Source organism: Vulpes vulpes, chromosome 2, assembly GCF_048418805.1.
Source record: "Vulpes vulpes isolate BD-2025 chromosome 2, VulVul3, whole genome shotgun sequence".
Classification (NCBI taxonomy): Eukaryota; Metazoa; Chordata; class Mammalia; order Carnivora; family Canidae; genus Vulpes; species Vulpes vulpes.
In genome coordinates, this window is record NC_132781.1 from 47948437 (window position 1) to 47971628 (window position 23192).

Below are 23192 nucleotides of genomic sequence, written 5' to 3' on the forward strand. Positions count from 1 at the left end.
AACACCTGACATGACACGGTATGGAGATGGGACACAGGAGTCAGGGGACAGGGTGGGTGGGGATGAAGGGGGACACAGGGAGCTGTGTGTTGCTGAGTGTTTATAGAAATCTACACTGTGTTCTGCTGTGTAAATGTTACCCTAGGGGAGACCAGGTGAAGGGTACATAGGGTTTCTCTGTATTTTTTTTGCAGTTTCCTGTGAATTCCTCATTATTAAAAAGTTTTGTTTTTTTTTTTCTAAGTTCTGGGATGTACACAAGAATCCTGCAAAAGGTGGAAACCAAGTCAGGGCCAGACAGTCTAGGAGGGGCAGGGCCTGCACAGTGAGACAGGTCAGCACGGGGATGCAACCATGGCTCCCCACGATCACTGCAGGCAGGCTACAAGAAATGCAAGTAGAGCTCACCATCAAGGAACACAAAACCACAGAAAGAAGGAAGAGCACACCCCTGGGGAGAAACATCAACACAAACTCCCAGCTGTGGAAACAGGAGTCATGGCAGAGACTACGAAAGAACTGTAACTAATGTCTTTTGAAGGATAAGACAAAATATAACTAAATTAACTAATTAGGGATATTGGGTATGAAAAAAACTGTCAAAAGTAAAATCATCAATATATAGAATGAATAGCAAGAATGTCAAGTGCTAAAGAAATCAAAGCTGGAAAACAAGACCCCCGTGTCCATGTCAAGAGCTCCACAGAAAGAAAAGATGCACAAAGCATTTTTCTAGAACTGAGGAAAGACATACATGTCAGACCAACAGGGCCTGCAGACACAGGCTCATTCCTGCAGCCCTGGAAGGCTGCAGAGATGAAAGCTCACAGTCAGACTGGCTTCCCAATGCTCGCCAGCAACTCCAGGTACAAGAAATGCCAAGGGAGCACAGCCACAAACCCAGAGTCACGTGGACCTGGGAGGGCAGCACACGACCACAGACATTCTGACAAAACACACCAGGCACAGGCATAGAACACTCGCTAGTGGCAAAAGCCACCTCATCCAGCACAATACTGGGTTCCTGCTGCCTGCTCCCTGCACCCGGGAGCCCGGCATGAAGACAGGCGTGGGCAGGTCTTCAGCATGCCCCTCGTCCCCTCCCTCTATCACATCGAGAACCCAACCAACTTCATGGCTACTTATTTCCTAAGAGAGTCAGTGCTCAGTCTTCCCGAGCTGGAATGAAAGCCCCCAGGCCCAGAGAAAGGAGTAGCCTCTCTCTGTACCAGCCTCTGATGCATCTTGTCAGTGGGCCAGAGGGATCTAGAGGCAGCACCCAGCCCAGGCAGCGGCCTGAGAGGGGTTGTCTGCTTGTTGTTCATGCCTGAACTGTCAGCAGCTCTCCTAATCCTCCCAGGCCCAGAGACAACCACCTGTTGGCTAACCACGACCATTTACTGGTCTTTCTCTTCCACGCGCAGAGTCCATCTGCCATCACTTCAACAAAAGAGAACACAGACAGGAAGGAAACAACACGACAGACATGAGAGTGGCCCCATCCTGACAGGGATTGCATTACCAGGCCCAGGATGGATTTTGGCATGGTCTTCCGTGCCCTGTGAACCTTGACGTCGGCACCAGGGGCCATGGGCTTCCTGTCCTCTGCATCTTTACTTGTTTCCCCGAGCTTGGCCGGTGCTGTGGCTGGCGTCTGAGAAAAAGCACTGGGAGTCCTCCCTTTGCCAGAACCTCCGGGAAGGGTTTTCGCAGCATGACCAGGAAGCGAGGAAGCCAAAGTGCTGGTAATCCGCATGGGCTGCTCCTGCAGGGATGGTTTATTCAAGAAGTATCCATTGCTCCCAAGGACAGAAGTCTGTGTAAAGTCATCTGTGTTGACGTGGTTTTGCTTCCCCATTTCACTGTCTCTTTCTGAAACTCCATTTTCAGCTATTCGAGCTAGTTTGTTGGTACCTTCCTGTGGGCTAACCGCAGAGTTCTCCTGAGTGTGCTGCACTGCGGTCATGTGACTGCTAGCCTCACTTGTTCCACAGGACCCATTGGCTTCGCTGTCTGCGGCCACGGGGGCCTCTCCTCCCTGTTTCTCTGCTGAGCCTCCATCAGCTGCCATAGAGATCTCTGTGAACAGAAGAGACAGCATCAGAGGTTGTGGCCCTGCCCTGTCACCACACAACCCACACAACAGTTAACGCGTCCTTGAGTGGGGTTTACATAAGACTACTCAAAGAAAATAATTTCACTTCATGTACAAAGATTTAAGTTCAAACAGATTAAATATAAAATGATATCTTAGGGGCTCCTGGCTGGGTCAGTCAGAAGAGCCTGTGACTCTTGATCTCAGGGTTGTGAGCTCAAGCCCCATGCTGGGTGTAGAGCTTACTTAAAAATAAAAATTTAAAAATCTAAAATAATAATGATAATAATAATAAAATGATGTCTTAAACATTAACTTTGAAAATTAATTGGTTAAAGTTTGGAGAAGGCCAAACCCTGAGCAGAGGAGTCTACCCTGAGCTCAGGCAAACTGGCTATCTGCCCATCCTGTGTGTGAGGTAGAGCAGGGCCTGCAGTTCCACCTTGGCAGACAAAAGCCTAAAACCAGAAGCACAAGATAAACACTTCCCATTTGTTGAGTAAATTAATTTTTAAGACAGCAAGATCTCAGAACCCATTGCACAGATCTGCATGTCTACCAGGAACAAACATGCCACTGTAAAATAAAACTGAGCATGGTTTACAGACAGAAAGCAAAGCTTCAGAAGTACCTTCACAAAAATAAACTTAAAGAAAATGGGTAATAAACCAAGAAAAAGGGTCATATTTTCAGCAAATGAGCCAGAAAGCCCATTACAAATATCTGGACTACAAGCCCACTCTCTGTAGAAGCTCGGTCTCCCAGGACAGCTCAGCAGACCTTGTCCAGGACCTGCCATAAACAAATGCATTTCATAACAGACGATCTGCAAACATATCCAGCCTCACTGACAGACTAATGAAGAAAACCCATGGTTACACCACTGGATGCAAGAAGAGCTTCAGTCAGTTCCAGACTCTGCCCGCCCCAGTCCCCTGACTTCACTGACTCCCACGGGAGACCCCACTGACACAGTGCTGATCGTCTGTTCCTCCACCCTGGAGCGTGAGGTCTGCAGGGACAGAGTTTTGTCTGTCTGCCTGCTACACACCCCGAGACAGAAAGGCCTGGGACATAGTATAAGCGCAGCAACACTCCCTCAATGAATACAAGGTTTTTTGTTTGTTTTTTTTTTAAAGCACCCGCAGCAAGGCAGAATAGGCGGGACCTTATATGGACAGAGTTGGCAAAGGCCACACACCATGATCTGCAGGAAGCATGTGTTTATTCAAAAATAAGTAATCTGGGTGGCACCTGCGTGGCTCAGTTGGTGAAGTGTTAGAATCCTGGTTTCAGCTCAGGGCATGATCTTGGGGTCATGAGACTGAGCCCCATATTGTGCTCTCCGCTCCGCAGAGTCTGCTGGAAATTCTCTGTCCCTCCCCCTGCTTGCACGTGCTCCCCCTCCCTCCCCCTCTCTCTCAAATACATAAATAAATATTTTTTTTTAAAAAACCATGAATTCTATGTGAGATCAGAAATGCCATTAAGTGTCTCACACAAAAACAGACACACCAGCTGGCACAAGAGGAAACACAGAAATGAGAGGCTCTGCACTGGACACAAAAGGAAGAACTCTGGCCTCTGTACCCAACACCATCATTTACTTTAAAAATGCAATCAACTAGCAATTAAAACATGAGAGTGCAGTGAGACTGCTGACTTCAAACTCAAGAGCATGTTTCTGTGCTGGCATTAACTAGAAAATATGAGAAGGAGAAAATTCTATTTGCAAAAGCAAGAAAAACTATCAAACATAAAATTTTAGACAAGACTAGTGAAGTCCTCTGTGGAGAAAAAGATTTTAAATGAAAACATGGTCTTAAATGGGATGACCAAAGTATGAGGTACCAAGCTGCCTCTAATTTAATCTATAAATTCAGTCATACCCAATCAAAATTCCATCAGTAGACTGAGGAACTCCATCCACTACCTAGTTCTAAAATGTAGAAAGAAAAACAGATTTTTCCCAAACAGCAAAGTAAATCATGACAAGAATAGTAAAAGCACAGGCATCAGAGGATGCGACAGGCCTCTCCATGGCACCACCACAGGAGGAGCTGGGACGCCCACTAGTCCAGGACAGCAGCCCAAGGGGGCAGGGCACAGAACTGCTGTGAGAAGGCCAAAGCCTGGACCTGCTGGTTCAGAATCTCAGAAGGTGGGCTCCACACATCTGGGCCTCACTGAGACCTCTGGAGGCTCTTCCACACATCTGAGTTTGGGAAATATTTGTCCTAAGTGGTCTGAAAACCTCAAAGTTAACAAGGTAAAATGCAGAAAATGGTTCCGTGGCCTAGAAACAGGAAAAAAATTTATTACATATGAAAAGCATAAATTACAACAAAAATAAGGAAGATAAATGTGATTACATAGTGTGATGTAACAAGATACAGGTATTTGGTCTCTGCCCACGGCTCCTGACACAGCTCCTGACATGACTCTGGATGGGGCTGGTCCCAGAACGAGGAGGCCACAGCCAGAAGCTTGGCACTTTCAGCCCTGCCCCCATCCCTCAGAGAAGGGAGAGGGGCTGCAGACTGAGCTAATCATCCATCACGCCTATGTGATGACACCACCACAGAAGTCCCTCAAGTGTGGGCTTTGGAGAACTTCCAGGTGGGAGAATACACCCACGTGGGGTGGGTGGTGCACCCAGAGAGGGCTCAGGAGCTCCCCTGCCTCGCCCTGGTGCCCTGCCCTCAGCATCACTACCACTGGGCTGTTCCTGACTCGCCCCCTTTACGATAAACCTGTGACAACACATACGTGTTTCCCTGAGTTCTGGGACCTCAAAGCAGGGGCTGAGGGAACCTCCAGTTCACAGCCAGGCAGTCAAAGTTGTGCGTTCCTTGGGACCCTCTAGGTGGAGCTGGCGTCTGAGGTGGGGGCAGGCCAGTGGACCGAGCCCCTAACCTGTGGGGTTGGAACGGAGCTGACCTGCAGCAGCCCAGCAGGTGTCACAGAAAGCAGGAGACCTGTCTGCCACCGCCTGGGGTCAGCTCATTGTGAGGGGCCTAAGAAGGGAAGGACAGTCTTCCTCTCAGCAGCCAGAATGTGGCTGGCTGCCACCACTACTAACATCCATTATTCTGAAAGTTCTGGCCAAAGCCATCAAGCAAGCTGGAAAAAGTAACAGAGGGCACTCAGGTCAGTAAGAAGCAGCAGCACGTATCTGTAACTGAGTCATCTACAAGCTGCAGGAGCCGACGACTGAGTTTGGAAAGCTTGATGACAGAAATGAACCTTGATGTAAACTGCATACCTTATCTAAAAATTAACTCAAAAAGGGAAATAAATCTAAATGTAAAATGTAAAACTATGAAACTCTGAGGGAAAAACACTGAAAAAAATCTTCGATGTAGGGTGAAGCAAGATGTCTTATCCTTGACATCTTTTATAATCCATAAAAGGAAAAGTGATAAATTGGAGTTCAGCAAGATTAAAAACTTCTCTAAACAACAGCAAATCTAACTGGCACAGAAACCCCACTTGACACCCACTGACGAGCATCATTAAAAATTCAGACAACAACAACAACAAAAAATTCAAACAACAACAGGGTGCCACTGCCATACACTGCTGCTGTGATGTCAAATGGTGCCACAGCTTTGGAAAAACAGTTTTGGCAGTTTCTCACAAAAATAAACATACGGGGTACCTGGGAGGCTCAGTCGGTGAAGCACCTGCCTTTAGCTTAGGTCATGATCTCAGGGTCCTGGGATCAAGTCCCGCATCAGGCTCCTAGCTCACGGCGGGGAGGGCCCGCCAGGGAGGAAGGTTCTCCCCTCTCCCCCTCTGCCCCCCCACTCACTCACCTCTCTCTCTCTCTCTCAAGTACATAAATCTTTAAAAAGAAAAAAAAAAGAAGAAGAAGGAGGAGGAGGAGGAGGAGGAGGAAGAAGAAAGAAGGAAGAAGAAGCAGCAGCACCAGCAGCAGCTGGGTGGCTCAGTGGTTGAGCGTCTGCCTTTGGCTCAGAGTGTGATCCCGGGGTCCTGGGATTGAGTCATGCATCAGGCTCCCCCTGCTTCTCCCTCTACTTATGTCTCTGCCTCTGTCTCTCATAAATAAATAAATAAATAAATAAATAAATAAATAAATAAATAAATAAATAAATCTTAAAAAAAAAAGACTAAACATACATATAGCATGTGATAGCAAATGTGCTCGTGGGCATTTATCCCAGCAAAATAAAAAGTTTTGTCCAAATGAAAATGAATGTTCACAGCAACTTTACTGCCACTGGATGAAAACTAGAAACAGCCCAGGTGCCCTTGAGGGCATAAATGGTCAAGAAAATATGGTGCAGCCACAGCATGCTACACTGCTGAGGAAAATAAAGAACTACTGATATGAAGAAACTCCACAAATCCCCCAGGAGATCCCACTGTATGAAAACAGTCCCAGAAGGTAACAATGAGTACGATACTACTTTTATGACACTTCTGGAATGACACACTACAGCCACCAGGGGGCTGTGTGGGGGCCTCCTAGGTGACAAAGCGCTCCTTATCTCATTGTGGGAGGGGCTGCACACCCACCCACAGGTGTGAGGGATGCTCAGAGATAAACACATGTGCAAAGGAGGAAAATGAGGGAACCTGAGTAAGACAGAGACACCACCGATGCCAAAATCCTGCTCGTGCTATTATGCTGCAGTTCAGCAAGATGTCACCATTGGGAAAACTGGGTAAAGGGTACCTGGGATCTCTCTGCGTTAGTTCTTCTAACTGCATGTGGATCTAAAATTATCTCAAAATAAAGTTCAATTACAAAAGATAAAGTACACATCTATATACTAGCAAAGAACAATCAGAAAACAATATTTTAAACACACCATTTGTTTTTTTTTTTTAAGATTTTATTTATTCATTCGAGAGAGAGAGAGAGAGAGAGAGAGAGGCAGAGACACAGGCAGAGGGAAAAGCAGGCTCCATGCAGGGAGCCCGACGTGGGACTCGATCCTGGGACTCCAGGATCACATCCCGGGCTGAAGGCGGCGCTAAACCGCTGTGCCACCGGGGCTACCCTAAACACACCATTTGTAATAGCAGAAGCAAATACAAAATAATCAGGCAAGACCTATACACTGAAAATGATAACGTGTGGCTAAAAAAAATTTAAGAAAAATTAAATAAATCAAGATATAATAATATAATAAAATATCTTGTTCACAAATCAGAAGATTCGAGTCTTACATGTGAGCCAAGCAGAAGAACTCTGAGCAGGCGAAGCAAAAAATTCTCAGTGACGGGCACTCAGCAGAGACCCCCAACGGCTAACATCATCCTAGTAGGAGTGACCTACACCTGCTACCTAAGAAAAGTTTCTTACACAACAAACCGACCACTCATTGAAAGTTACTCTATTCCAGTACTAAAAATGCTTACAAGCAGGCTAGCACAAGGCCAAGCTTCTCTGCAGATTAATTAATCAAGTACCCTGGAAAAGCCAAACAATCTATTTGGGGGGAAAGAGTTAACCAAACATAATTTTGTGTTCAAGCCACCAACAATACAATTCAAAAAATCTAACCAAAATTACAGACATGTAAGAAAAAGGAGAGTCCATTAGGAAAAATCAGTCAATAAAACACCTGGCTGGCTCAGCCTGGGGCGTGTGTGACTCCTGATCTCAGAGATGTGAGTTCAAGCCCCAGATGGGGAGCAGAGATTACTTAAAAATCTTAAAAAGCTAAACCACAAACACCCAGGTCTGGCAGCGATGGTGGAAGAAGGTATTGGCATTCCAGCAGCAGTTAGGGCGGGTACAGCATTTAAGGAAGGGTGAGAGCAGCTCAGACTGACAGGTAGCCCCCTGCAGCCGTTGTCCTAACCGTCAATAGGAGAGTGAGGATGATTCAACGGGGGAAAGAACATCTCGTTCCCAGGCTGGGACAGCTGGTGCCCATTTGCAAAAGAAGGAAGCCAGTAGACCCTACCTCACACTCCATGTACAAAAATTAACTCAAAATGAATCAAAGACCTAACTATAAGAGATAAAACTATAAAACTCAAAGGAAAACACAGGCATAAATCTTTGTGACCGTCTGTTAAGTAATGGTTTATTAGATGTTACACCAAAAGCAAAAACAACCAAAGAAATAACAGATCCACTGGACTTCATCAAAATTAAAAACTTCTGGGGGGGCACCTGGGTGGCTCAGTCAGTGAAGTGTTTGCCTTCCACTCAGGTCATGATCTCAGGGTCCTGGGATCAAGCCCCACATCAGGCTCCCTGCTCAGTGGGGTCTGCTTCTCCCCCTCCCTCTCTGTCTCTCCCTCCTGGCTCATGCCTTCTCTCTCTCTCAAATAAATAAAATCTTAAAAAAAAAATTAAAAACCTCTGTGCTTCAAAGGACACTGTCAAACAAGTTAAAAGACAAGCCACAGAATGAGAAAATATTTGCAAGTCACACTATCAGATAATGAATTTGTATCTAGAATATATAAAGAACTCTGACAACTGAACAATAAAAATCAATAACTAATTTAAAAAACAGGCAAAGGATCTAAATTGACACGTCTCCAAAAATACACAAAGGGCTAATAAGCACATCACTAATCATCTGGAAAATGCACATCAAAACCACAATGGGGGCAGCCCGGGTGGCTCAGCAGCTTAGCGCTGCCTTCAGCCCAGGGCGTGATCCTGGAGACCCGGGATGGATGGAGTCCCACCTCGGGCTTCCTGCATGGAGCCTGCTTCTCCCTCTGCCTGTGTCTCTTCCTCTCTCTCTCTCTTTATCTGTGTCTCTCATGAATAAATAAATAAAATCTTAAAAAAAAAAAAAAACCCACAATGGGACACTACTTTGGTAGTACCCACTAGAACAACTCTCATATCAAAATGACAGGTAATAACAAGTGTTGGCAGGAAGTGGAAAAGCTGGACCCTCCACATGGCTGGTGAGAGTACAAAACGTGCACTTGCTGTGGCTCAGTTTAACAGTCCATCAAGAGGAGTCAAGGCCTTAGTTCAAGGGCACCTGTCATTATTTATTGATAGCTTCTATTTGGAAAGGCCCTGAGGGTAGACGCAGAGGGAAGAAGAGCTGGAGACCATGGGTGTCCACAGAAGAGAGCACCTCAAGAAGTGGAGGGGAGCATGGCCCCAGGAATAAATCCAGAGACAGGTCTTCACAGGAGGGAAGATATGGCGGGGGATAGTCGGGGTGGGGGGAAGCTCTGGGACATGGCATGCCCCAGGGCTGGCCAGGGGGTACAGCACAGGGGAGCTGGCAGGCTGGATGAGGTACCCAGAGGCCCAAAGTCCACCAGGAAAGTGCCTGGCTGGATCAAACCTGAGCTGAGAGCCTCTAGAGAGCAGGCTTCTCCACAAGGAGGGAGGAGGGTTTGGAAATGGTCCAAAGAAGCAAAGCATGCACTTCCCAGTCTTCCCAACCCACCCTGCTCCCAGGAGTCCCCAGAACTCTACCAGAATCAGAAGCATTTGTGTTACAAACATGTATTCATACACCAAGCCATACCCCTATAAGGATAGCCCTACCCTATGACCTGGGCCACTTGAGTGCCAGTGCTCCACCTTCACCCACTGTGACTCCTGGATATGTGCATGGTGGTCACATGAGAAGGCAGCTACATGGATGTGAAAAGGTATCACAGCAGCTCCCAGACTGCCTGGGAAGCAGACAGGGGCTGTAGCAACGTATTTTAGGCAGCCACCCTATAGCTCAGGAAAGGCAAAGAAGAGCAGCCACCAGCAGGGGCTGCAAGGCGCTCCTCAGCAGACCATCCTACCACCAGGGCACTCAGAGGCATACCCACCAAGACACACAGGACCACACTGGGACACGGCAGGCCAACCTGCAAGGCCCGGGGAGACGGGCCGCAGCTCTCTGCCCATCAGAGCTCTGTCCTCATCTCTCCTGCTGACGCACACACAGTGGTCTGAGTGGCCATAGCCAGTGCAACCTGCACACCATCATCTGTATGTCCTCAGAGGAGAGGTCTAGCTGCCAGTCTAACAGCCTGGATGACCTCGACCCAGCAGTGTACCCCGTCTCAGCTTCCTCTCCTTAGAAGAAGAGAGGCAGAATCACACATCACTGGGCTGGGATACAGCCGAAACACCCAAGTGCTTGGAGCAGCACCCAACGTCAGAGAAGACGACAGTCACGATCCCGGGCAGGTTCCTCCTGTGCAACCTTATGGGGAGCTAGTGGGATGATGGGATGATATGCTGTTTATCTGCTCAGCTCCAGTGGCCACACAGCAGTCCAGGGCTGCTTGCCCATCTTCCCTGACAGACATAGCCAAGCAGAACCCAGTGTCTGCACCACTCCTGAGCCATCAACCTCGTGGTGTCCAGTCAGGATGCAGCTCTCCAAAGTGAACTTCTCAGCAGCCCCCACATGGCTCATGTGTGACACAGTGGGACTCACCTGTCATGGTGTGTTCCACAGCCCTAACCAACAAGAATAGAGTGCCTCCTACCAAGGCTCCTCACAGGGCTACCCTCTGCAGCCTCCCTGCACCTCCTGGCAAATCCGTGGTTTTCCCAGCCTCTGGTTTTACCTTGTCCAGAATGCCATACAAATGGAATGACAAAACATATGGTCTGTGGGTCTGGCCCCCTTCACTTAGCAAAACATGCTCAGTACAATCTGTGCTGAGAGTGAAGTTGTTCCTTCTTCTGAGTTGCTAAGCACTTCCCACTGTAGGCACACCACAGGCTGTAACCAGGTGATGGGCACCTGAGTGCTTTCAGCTTTGAATGATAAGAATAAAGCTGCCATAAACTTCCACGTGGCCCTTCCCACTTTGAGTTTTCTGGGTGCACTTAAAGACAAGAATCTACCAGGTGTTTGCTTTTCATTTTTTGGTATGAATTCCCTTCTCTAGCAGGCCTCATGTGTGTGCTTGTGTCCATCTGGGAATGGGAGATGGGAGGCCACACGGTAACCCAGGTGAAAGCCAACAAGCCAGGAACGAGGGACGGGTGAGGAGATGCCAGAGCATTAGGTCTTCTGACCACTTCTCCTGCAGGAGCAAACTGTGCCCTTACCTTCCCTCAGCAGCTCTGTTTTCATGCAGCAATCCTGCTTCGTCTCCCCCTTCGCCGGAACTGCCTGCTAAAGAAGAAACAGCCATCAGCCTGGATTCACCCACAGGCAGACTAAGCAATTTGCTTGCCAACATGACTCCTCAAGATGGATGTCGTATCTGGATCCAGATAAAAACTCACTATCAGATGACTGGACAGGGCATATTTAAGCTGGCAGATAACACAGCCACCTCCAGGAGGAAGGATGACGTCCAGAAACCAGCCCGAGGAAACTTCTACCTTAGCTGTATTTTTGAAGATAGTCTTATTAATAATAAGAATGTGTTCATGCATTACTTACATAATTAGAAATCTCAAAGGTTTTGATTGTTATAGGAATGCTATAAATGATATCAAAGTGCATTCTGCTGCTGACGATAATTCATCTAAGTATTTCAAATGTCTAACAACCTACAAAAAATTACAGAAATGGATAAATCAAGAAAATTCAATAAAAACGTGAATTCTTAAACATTTGCTGTACTACGCAGAGGCATGAATTACAAAAGGTCTCTTGGAATTGCTTTTTAAAACTTCCTGCCTTTGGGAGGCTTAGAGTCTGGGTGAAATGGGTGTAAACACACAAAACACTCCTGACTGGGTCCCTCCAGGTATAGCAGCAGCCACCACCATGAGTCCATGGAGAAGAGGGGAGATGCAGACCCTCCAGGCTCCCTACTTAAGGGTTTCAGAATCTAAGGCTAAGGGCACAACCTCCATAACAACTAACATCTGGAATGTGTTCTCCAAAAGACACCACAACACATTCTCAGAACATTGCTACAGAACCTTGAGCTAGTGCCCTAACCCTGTGGCCCTGGACCACCAAACCACCTCAAGGACGCACTGCAGCCTCCCACCCCATGAGACCCCTTCTTCCCTAGTACTTCCAGAATGCTCCCACCTGCAGCTCCTAAACAGAGCTAACTTCATCTCCCCAGGTACGCAGGACAAGACGGGGTACAAGCCTGGCACCATCCGACCTTTCCCTGGAGAGCCACATGTGGCTCCACTGGTGGTTTTCAAAGTGGAACCCCTTCTGAAATCCCTCTCTTAACCACTCCTGCCACAGGAAGCCAGAATTTACAGTGTCAGGCACCAAGGAAAGACCCAGGGGCTTCCTCCCAGAAAGTGGGGCATCAGATTGGATATGTTCCCCTCAAACTCCAGGGTCTTCCCAGCTGACTAAGGAGCAGCAAAGTCATAGGACCCAGCCTCTGCTGCCCTTCCACACTCTGCCCCCAGCCCCGAACCCTGCCTTTTTGCCCCCTTGGTGCCCACCACCATCAGACACACCATCCACCAACATAAAAACTCTGGGTTCCACAGGAGAGGCTTGTCAGGTAACAATGTGCAGCATGCACAAGGAACCCATGAGTGTGTGGCATGATCACTGGCGCCCTTCTAAGAGGACCCAGTACAAGAAAGGCCGCTGGCTCCACATCCACATCTGCTTTCCACCTGGGAGGATGCTCTGCAACAGCCTAGACACACAACCAGTATCTCCTGTGTGAATAAAGGAGGCAGAGTGGCAGCCACTCTAATAATCCCTCATGGGTGAGGGCAGAAGAGGGCACTGCCAGCTTGCACATCTAGAAGTCCAGAGGCCCAGAGACTGAGCCCAGGTGATGAGCTCAGCCCACGATCAGAGCAGGAACAACAAAATCCAGATGCTCTCTGTGCACTGAGCTTATGTGTAAGAGCAAAAGGGAACATGGTCTTTGTCACCTTTTCAAAAGGGCTAACAACCTACAAAATGGCCACCAAACCAAGAGAGGGCTGGAGACAGAACATGTGGCCCAAACCAGTAACACAGTCCAGTACTGGCAGCAGAACCGAACAGAACTTCCATACTGACTTCGAGCCCTGCCATCTCCAGCCCAACATGCAGGCTGTGGAGATCCTGACAGGACAAGGTGGGTGGGCAGGTGGCCTGAGCCCCACAGCAGGATGAGGAGGGGGATACTGGCTCCAGATGCACGAACAAGGTAGGGAGAAAGGAAGCAGACACAGCATGTACAGTGGAAGTTCTGGGTGCTGCAAAGGAAGCAAGGACACTCTGGCAGCAACAAGCACAGGAGGCACAGAATCTGGGTTCCTTGCTACCATTTCCCATCAAGAGAACAGAGGCTCTGGGAAGACAGGACCAATTCCAGGTGGGGGTGAGGAACGTTCCAGACTCTCAGACTCCAAAAGCACCAGGTGCTGTATCATGGTCGTCCACCATCCTATCTCTGGCCCTGAGATTTCCCACCAGTGGAGTAGAAACCTTCTGCCCATCTACAGATGTAGGTGGCTATACCTGGGCTGGCAAAGACTGACCCTGGGCCCCAGATGCAGATCTGAGATCACCGAACAACCACTAGTAAGACAGCCTCACAGGGCTGGTCTGCACATGTTTCCATCTTTAATCAACTATCAAGGTTTAAAAGTAGGAGAGTTTACAAAGAATCTGGGTTTACAGAGTCTGGAAAAATGAGAGGCTATAACACCACCAGTGTAGCCCAAGGATGGGCTCTTGGAGTCTCCAATGTGCTGAGCCCTTGACACCCCTCCACGTGGACCTGGGGAAACTCTCTCCTGTCCTGCCCTGCCTTACGTGCCCCAATGATCTGCCTGCCCTTGAAGCTTATCAGCAGCACCTGACTTGACCCCGTCCCTCTCAAGATCTGGTCTTGGCCATGCATCTCAGCAAGGCGGGCTGGGGGACCACAGCATCTAACCCTAGAGCCTGCACCTTGCCCCCTCTCCCAGCCAATCACAGCTCCATCCCAACCTCCTCCAGCCAACACCCACTCTCAAACAGTTCTTTGGGGTCCTGAGTTCCTGCCAGGGGTCCAAGAGGTCAAAGCTATCTTCGTTATTAGGACCCACATGACTGCTTCGCTGTGCTTCCTTGGGCATCTTAGTAGGAGTCAAGATGGCACACCAAATTAAACTCCTAGGTGATTAAATCCTTCAATGCTGTGCACTCAGAGAGGTAAAGCCAACTTCACCTGAGAATGCCCTTGGTGAAGCAGTGAGATCAGCAATCTCCCCATTGGCCTTCTCACAAAGGCAGGGGAAGAAAGGTACACAAGCAGCGATCTAGGGCTGCCGGTGGCTCAGGAAAGGGCAGGGGCTGGGCTGAGTGTCACTCACTGGGCATCTGCATTTGGAAGAACTGGCAAGATCTATGGCAATGCAGCCTGGGCATCTGCCAACAGTTTCTCAAAATAAACACAGTAATAAGCCTGTGACCTCAAAGAAAACCAACAGTGTGTATTGCCAATGTTAAAATTCTGGCTTCTGAGTGGAAATGAGAATTTTGGTAAATGTGTGTCTGCCTCCATGAGCCTGACAACTGCCCAATACTTAAAGAATTTTGATGACAGAGGAAATGTTATTAAAAGAATACAATTTTTTGATATTGGATAATGAAATGTGTCAACATTTGGAAGACCTTCATAAACTTAGTGAGCCAGTGTTTCCCAAATGAGCAATACCTAATCTTTAAAACCACACACGGGTAAAAGGCGCATTAAGATGCAAGGCAGACAGACCATGGGCTTAAACCCTGTAAGGAAGGAAGGCCCTCGATGCTGCTTCAGCCCCGTCAGTTTTGGCCTACTATACCAAGCAAAACATCCAGAATTATCTAACAGGCTCAAAATATACCTGTCTATGTGAGGCCAGATTTTCTTCACATGTTGCAACCAAACAACACATCCCCTCAGTCAGAAGCCAGACATGAGATATACCAACCTATAAAGCAATGCCCGTCTTCTGAGCTTTTTGTTTTAGAAAAGTTATTTTTCATAGAAATTATTTACCTTAACATGTAAACATTTCACATGTTTACTTTTGTTATTTTTAAGTAAATACATTTTTTTTTAAGCTTCAGTTCTAGTTTTTGTTTTGGTAAGCACCAAGAGATAGAACCCACATAAATAAGAGCCCTCTGGGGTCCTAAGTAGATTTTAAGAGAGTTGCGTGGCCTTGAAGCTAATGCCCCACAGCAAGGACACCAAACCCACCATATCACAGGCCTGCTGAAAAAAATCACCTCCAGAAAAAACACCAGGGCTCTCACTGTCCTGAGACACGCCCAGGGCCAGCGCGACACAGCAGTGTTTTACTCACAAATGCACCTACAAACCTACCCTTTTCCTCTCCTCACTGTCAGCCACATGTCCCAGCCATGAAATTAAGTTTCACGACTTCTTCCCCCAAAAAACTGTTTTAAGACCATGATGTAACACACTTTCAAATAATGCCAGAAATATCCACTATTTGGTTCTGTATCTATTTGATTGCATTCAGGAATCTTCTGACAAGCACTAACATGCCAGGCTGTGGACAAGCGTTTAGAGCCAAAAACAAAACATCAACATCTCTGCCTTGTCCATACCTCTTAGTCTTAAAACCCAAGCATCATCCTTGCTCATTACTCCAAGTGGACCACTGATGATGGCCCAGGACAGAGGAAGAAGGAAAGGGGAACATGGAGGATGAAGAGAAAGCCTCCAGGGGTAGGCTTCTGCCCTGCACCCTCTTCTATTCCTCATTCTTCACCTCACCAAGGCTGCTTGGGGACCTGCAGTCAAACAGGAGCTAGGATCTAGAACTCAGAACTGCCAGCACTAACAGTTCTTTCACTTGTCTATCTAGGCTCACATTATAAAAAATGCCCAACTAGAACAGTGCTGTGATGGCCACAGGCCGAAATGCCATAGTGGGCAGGGGGAGGCATTGTACAAAGCCTATCCAGGATGTGATCAGAACGACAACAGAGCAAGTCTTCCAGGAAAGGCAGAATCGAAAAATGGAGTCCACCTGGCATGCACCTGGTGTGCTGCAGTTGGGTCTGACCTTCTAGGAAAGGACATTCTGCTCCTCTGAATGTCCACCTAATACACTAAAGCACTGATGTGGATGGGAAAAAAAAGAAGGAAAACTGTCTAGTCTGCAAAGTATTTTCCTTAACTGCAAGTTGGTTGATTACGATATACACAAAAATCTAGGACACCCCACATGTCCCGGGGGTGAAGCAGAACCTGAGCCCATGCTGGACTTCCTAGGCCAAGTGCACACCCAGCAATCAAGGCAACTGGCACTACAAGCTGCCCAAGCCATGGAAGTTCAGCTGTAAAACAAATCATTGTTTTAGTGTAAGCATGTTTACCTGAACTTCAAATGTAACTAGGTACCCTGTATTTTTTATTTGCTGAATTTAGCAACCCTGCTCTGAGTCCATGGGAGTCCGTGAAAGACAGAAGGAGTCTAGGTCTCTGTAATTCTGAAGTGGCAATGCTGACTGACTGACTGACTTATTTATTTAAGTCAGGGGTGGGCGGCACAGGGAGGAGAGACAGCATCTCAAGGGGGCTCCCTGCTCAACACAGAGCCCAAAGCAGGGCTCAATCTCAAGACCCTGAGATCACGACTGAGCAGAAATCAAGAGTCAGATGCTTAACCAACTGAGTCACCTAGGTGCCCCATTTTTTTAAATATTTATTTTGCTGACATTTTCAAAAGGTGGTACTCTCTGCTGTGTGAAATCCTATTCCTAAGAAGAAAAAGAACTATTAACAAAATAATTTCTTCACAGAGAACAGATGACAGAAGAAAATAAAATACAGAGAAAAAACCCAGGTGCACCTGGGTGGCTCAGCGGTTGAGCATCTGCCTTTGGCTCAGGTTGTGATCCCAGGGTCCTGGGATCGAGTCCCACATCGGGCTCCCTACAGGGAGCCTGTTTCTCCCTCTGCCTGTGTCTCTGCCTCTCTCTGTGTGTCTCTCATGAATAAATAAAATCTTAAAAAAAGAAGAAAAAAAAAAAAAGACCAAAGACATTATAAAGTCTTATTCTAGGGTTTCAGATACCCTCACCAATTTAACCCTACTCTGACACTTTCTCAGATGCCCACAGCCCTAAGGTCCCTATGGCCTTGGCCTGGACCCTGCCCATCTAAAGCGTGCAGGATGGGCGCAGTATGATCTGCACAGGGACACAGCTGTGACCTCTGCCACCAACACACACCTACTTTACATTCTCAACAGCACATTTCATGCAGCCGAGACCCCTCTACTCCACAAAAAAACAAAGCAGCAGCTAAAGTACAGTCAAGCAACCAACCAATTCTAACCACACAATATTACAGAGAGTACTTCCCAGGAAAAACACTTAGGTTTTTGTTTTTTAAGACAAAAAAACAAGGGGCACAGGGGAAGGGGAAATGCCAAGATGTAAAGACCACGAAAGTAGCATCTACTCTCTAGGTGAACACTAGTACCTAGAGTGGCTGTGTCCATTCTAAGCACGTCAGATTCTTCTCAGCAACACAGGATGAAGAGGGCCCTGGCACATGGGGATACGTGTGGACATAACCTAGGTTTCAGCTAGAAAGAACCTACTCCAAGTTTGTACAGCACCATTACTGGATGTGGTATGTCCCTCCTTTTAAATGTGATCATGGGGCACCTGGGGGGTTCAGTCAGTGAAGCATCTGCTTCAGCGTCTGTCATGATCCCAGGGTCCTGGGATCGAGTCCCATGTCGGGGTCCCTGCTCAGCAGGGAGCCTACTTCTCCCTCTCCCTCTGCTCCCAGCTGGTGCTCTCTCAAATAAATAAATACATAATTTTTTAAGCTGTTTAATGTAATCATCAAATAAGCCTGTACCAATCATTTACAACTTAAATAACACAATCTGTAGGTAAAACAACCTACCCCTCTGTGACATGTTAAAGTGAATGCATTTCCTTCTCAGGACAGACTAGGACCTCTGCTTTGCCACTCAGAACAGCATTGCTTTTTGTCCACAAGAGGTGCTTCTCCTTTGTCATTGGACATGAAATGACCACATCAAACGTAACTCTTCATAATACAGTTAACTTCAATTTTATTATATTTTATTTCAGATACTTTTTTTAAAAGATAATTTCTGCTACTCAAACAGTATAAATTACAAACGGTAAGATTTTTTGTAGAACCTTCGTTACTACAACACACAATGTGTATCTAACTGTCCACCCCTGTGAGCCTCTTCTTCAGCACCTGGGATGCCCAGGACCTTCCAACACAGATGAAGAGCCTTAGACACAAGGTTAGTAGTGTGCCCAAGGCCATGCAGCAAACCCTGCACATGAAGTTCCAAACCCACTTTCCTGAGGCTCAGCATCCCAGGTGCCTGCCCCATTGGTTTCTACCACACTGCTCACTTTTTTTTTTTTTTTTTTTTTTTTAATAATGACTAGTGGGGAAAGATCATAGAAACTCTGACATTACTCCTTAGAAGATTCCTATAATTTGGAACACCTGGGTGGCTCAGCAGGTGAGCATCTGCCTTTGACTAAGGGCGTGGTCCCCGGGTCCTGGGATGAGTCCCACATCAGGTTCCCTGCAGGGAGCCTGCTTCTCCTGCCTGTGTCTCTGCCTCTCTCTGTGCTTCTCATGAATAAATAAATAAAATCTTAAAAAAAAAAAAAAAAAAAAATCCTAAAATTCTAAGACAAACAAAGACTGGATAAACTTTTGGATAATCTGTATTAAAGGTATTCAAAGACAAGCCCATAAGACCAAATACTGTTACCAATTTAAACTCTAAAGACATGGCAGAAAGAACCATGCAACGTTGTATCAGCTCTACATTAGGACTGGCCTTTGGCTCAGTGAAGGAACGCCTCCAGCGAACCCTGGAGTCTGGACAAGGGCTAAGCCCCCAATACCAGCCCAGGCTCAGCCCACCTCATCCACAGCTAGATACCTCTCGAAGGTCACACAAATAGTGTCCACATCACAGGAACAAGCCAAGGGCCACAGTAATGATCATTCTGGGTAAACTCTGCTTAAGCGGCTATTATTTCCCCCACCACGTCTCTGCATGACCAGCACGAGGTATGGGCTAATCCTGGATGGTGGAAGCTTGGCAGGTGCCTTCCCACCCAGATCAGGCCCATTTACTCAGGTGGAACCACGAGAAGCAGAGAGCAGTCTGCAAGGAAAAGTTACAAGGGAGAAAAGAGAACTATCTCAGGGCTCTTCGGGTCACTTTTCCAGAAAGCTCTGTTCTCTCAGGAGAGCTGAATTACCAAAGCCCAATTGTTAATCTGGCTTTCTTGACAAAGACGTAACTGTGCAAACTACTCTGGAAATGAGTGCCTTCTCACAAAATCACTTTAACTCCCCAAACGCAATACAAATGATCTGAAGGAAAGCCTCTATTCTCGACATAAGGATCCAACCACAAAAAGTAATCTTATTTATGAGAGTAAAGTGAAACCCTTAAAGTCAACAGAAATTTAAAACTGATTCCAAATAGTCTAACCTCTAAAGCAGTGTGGGGTCCATGGGACAGCCCCACTGGTGACGACGCCAGACTGGCCCCGAGGCTGGTGCACAGGCCATTGGCAGAAGCAGATTGCACAAAAACTTCACCAGTCAGTTCCATAACACAGAGGTCACCACAGACACCAAAGCCAATGTGGAAACATGCTGGTGCACAGACCTCAAAGCCTGCTGTATGTATGCTGAGACTGTGCTGGCTCCTCTGGGTCACCCCTTGGGCCTGAAACCTGCTCTCCTGGGCCTGGCAGCACCACATTTCCAAGGCCCCTTCCATGGAGAGCGGCAGCCTTCTCATGGTTCCCTCCAGGCTGAAGCCACCCTGAATCCACATACCAGCAACCACGCACCTGTGTTATTCAGAACTCCTATCTCAAGGATGCACATTGAGATTAACTCTTTAACTGCAACACACACACACATACATCTTCAGTTTGAAAGGAGCCAAAGCCATTTCAGAAAGAATCTGAGAGATGCTGACCAGCATGGCTGCTAGTAGTAGAACCAGGTCAAGAGCTCCTGGTGCTACGTGGGGAGGGGGAATAGGGCCCACATCCTCCCACGCAATTGCCATCTCCTCAGTGCAGCCTCAAAACACCCCTACCCTGTGGGGGGGTGGCAGCTGCCAACTTTCACATGTTATCTACCAAAGCTATAAAGATACCTGACAATGCCAAAATACTAAGAAAAAAGGAAAGGAAAATACCTCTCTAAACAAACATCTTCCTAGTAAGTACATGCCTGCTGGACTTATCTTTGTGATTCCAGAGGTGACCCTGCTCTTACATTTCACAATGAGGAAGCTCTGGAAAGATAGGCCCTTCTCCCCCAAAAGAGAGGGCTGCTCACAGGCTTTCATGACCCCACCACTGGAGACCACCTGAGGCATCCAGCACGCAGGGGAAACAAAGAGTGTCTTCTCTCCCTAAGGGGGTCGGGGGGGATGTAGCTCCAGCCACAGACAGAGAAATGCCAATTCTCACCTGCCATTTGCTCTTCTCTGCTTTAGATCTCTGCCCAAGATCTGGACTCTGGTCTTCTGGACTCTGGACCACGTCTTCTCCTCAAGAACTGCATTAATGCCAGTACAACACTTTTTCAACACCAAACGGGTTCCCAAAGATGGGACGATTCTTCTGTTCAGGAAACTTGTGAGATGTAGAACACTATCTGCCCACCCCCTAATTTTCAACTGGTTTCCACATACCAATTTCACTAGCTAATTATCAAAAGGGTGGGGAGAAAAAGAATTAATCCTTTCAATATCTGATAGATTTCCTTTTCCCTCTTTTGTCTTTTTGTTTTTTCCCTTTGGCAGCAAAAGGAGTTAGTTCCTAAATTTGGAAAATACAATTACGATCCAAAGTAGCCCCAGAAATTACATTTAAGGGACTGTGAAATATCAGATTCCCTTTCCATCTGCTGCTTAACCCTTAACTGGCCTCTCTGCAAAGGAGAAAACCAAAGGCATTATATGCTTCCTTCCCTTGATCTAGAACGCTCTTCGCTACTGTGGTTTTCCAAAGAGCCAGACCGACTGCACACCTCACAACACACCTCTCTAACAAGTGATACTGTCATTCCTCCACGAGAGATGGACCATGGTCCCTCACCTTTAACAAGATGGGCCTTTGGACAGCCTGGAGCTGAGACTGTGGCTCAGGTGAGCTCCACAGTGTAAGACCAGATCACACACATCAGCACGGCTCTGCACAGCATGAGAAGCCCCAGCTGTGGCCACCAGTGGGCACTCCAGCCAGCAGCCAACAGAACCAGCACCAAGCACCAGAAGTGCATGCGAACAGGCTCTGGGAGGACACAGCAACCCCAGTGTTCAAGTTTTCCAGCTGAGGCCCAAGGCTCATGGGCCAGAAAAAGGCCATCGCACTGCTGCCCTACCTGAACTGCTGGCCTCACAAGGGATAAGCAGCAGTCACTGCTGTTTTGAGGCACTCCATTTCATGGTAGTATGCTAAGAAGGAACAGACAACTCCAACAGTGCCCTTCTCCTTTGTGTCCCTTCCAGAGTCACAACAACCGAGGTCGGACCCCTGTGGAACTTGATTTCCAGACAAGACACAACATACTGCAAAATGAAGCAGGCACTGTGGGCACCTGTGGGGAGCACATGGGCCTCCCCCACCCAGAACCCCAGATCCATGACCCCAGCACCCTAAGTTTCCATGAGTAAAGCACCTGGATCCTTTCAGGCCTGTGGAGGAAAACCAAAAAACCAACCACAACCAGAACAAGCTTGTGAGATGTAACTGGCCAGTGCTGGGCTAGAACAGGTACCTGTACTGAGAGGATAAACCAGGGGGCTGGGGGTCACACAATGTTCACTTTCAGTCTAAGTTTCCATGCAATGAAGATGTTCACCCATATTTCTTATCATGAAGAAATATGCTGATTTTCTAGTCTATACATTAGTCTCTATGATTCAGACAGTGCAATCACCACAATTTAGTTTACTTAGAAAATCAAGTTTCTAGACCTGCAAAGGTAACACCTGCCTTCCACGGGGACCCTCTGCCCGCTCACCACGTTAACAGCTCCCACCCTACACAGCAGTGCAGTGGGGTCTCTACATGGCTAAGCAGCTGACTGGTGGTGGGTCTAGGTGTGCCTGGTGCCATTAGGTGCTCACACAACACTGTGGAATTGGAAACATCTACTCCATCTCCCCTAATTTAATTTGGAGTAAATGAAGATGAAAATTCAGGGAGTCCATTAGAAATCAGGATGCCTCACCGGGAGGAGGCATGGAGTGGAGACAACAGGACCATAGGACATAGCAGTTGTCCGTGTGCTTCATGCAGACCCAAGCAGGCCTGTCCACCAGCGACACCCTCCTCTAGCACAGTGACTCAGCACACTGAGAGACGCCCTATAAACCAGAGGAATTCAGTTCCACTCAAAAGACCTAACTCTTATTTCTCAGTTTCAACCAAATTTCTCATAGTATAAAACTATCACGGGGGGAGGAGGGGAAGTAATCATGCAAAGTGATATCATTTGTTAAACCTTAGATTATCAAATAAAAAGCAAAATGGGCAACACGGCTCATATATACATTCAGTATATATTCAGTAACAGGATCCCTGGGTGGTTTAGTGCCTGCCTTCGGCTCAGGGCGTGATACTGGAGTCCCGAATACTGGAGTCCATGATACTGGAGTCCGTGATACTGGAACCCACATCGGGTTCCCTGCATGGAGCCTGCTTCTCCCTCTACCTATGTCTCTGCCTCTCTCTCTTTCTTTCTCTGTATGTCTCATGAATAAATAAATAAAATCTTTAAAAAAAATTCAGTAACAGAAATCCACAATGTGGGACATTCTGCAAGACTACTAACATAGTTTCCTCATCACAACGGATGGGGGAGCGGGGAAACGGGACTGTTCCAGACAGCAAACATAACCACCAAATGCAAAGCGTGGATTCTGCTAGGACCATCTGATTTGAACAAATCCATCTATAAAATGACATTTTGACATAATTAGAAGGAAATTTAAAAGTAGTTAGATGATACCAAATAATTACTTCAAATTTTGTTGTGTGAAAACAACTTTGTAGTTATGTGAAAGATGTATTTAAGTAGGTTCCATGCCCAACATGGAGCCCAACGTAGGGCTTGAACTCACGACTCTGAGATCAAGACCTGAGCTGAGATCGAAAGTGGGACACTAAACTGAGTCACAACCAGG

The 23192-nt window shown here is 47.2% G+C and overlaps 1 protein-coding gene across 5 annotated transcripts in view; it reads right to left on the minus strand.

Moving 5' to 3' along the window:
• The window catches only part of EHMT1 (euchromatic histone lysine methyltransferase 1), a 144253-nt gene that overhangs the window by 67369 nt on the left and 53692 nt on the right, over positions 1–23192 (minus strand). For 3 of the 5 annotated variants that reach the window (XR_011999768.1, XM_072747992.1, XM_072747990.1), the window contains exons 2-3: positions 11124–11190; positions 1523–2079 (exon numbers count right to left, since the gene is read on the minus strand). Coding sequence is in view for 4 of the 5 variants with exons in the window: in XM_072747992.1 (XP_072604093.1) it covers positions 1523–2079; positions 11124–11190 (624 nt within the window). In the remaining variant the exon portion in view is untranslated. The remainder of the gene's footprint in view (positions 1–1522; positions 2080–11123; positions 11191–23192) is intronic. The other 2 variants (XM_072747993.1, XM_072747991.1) reach the window with 1 other exon arrangement.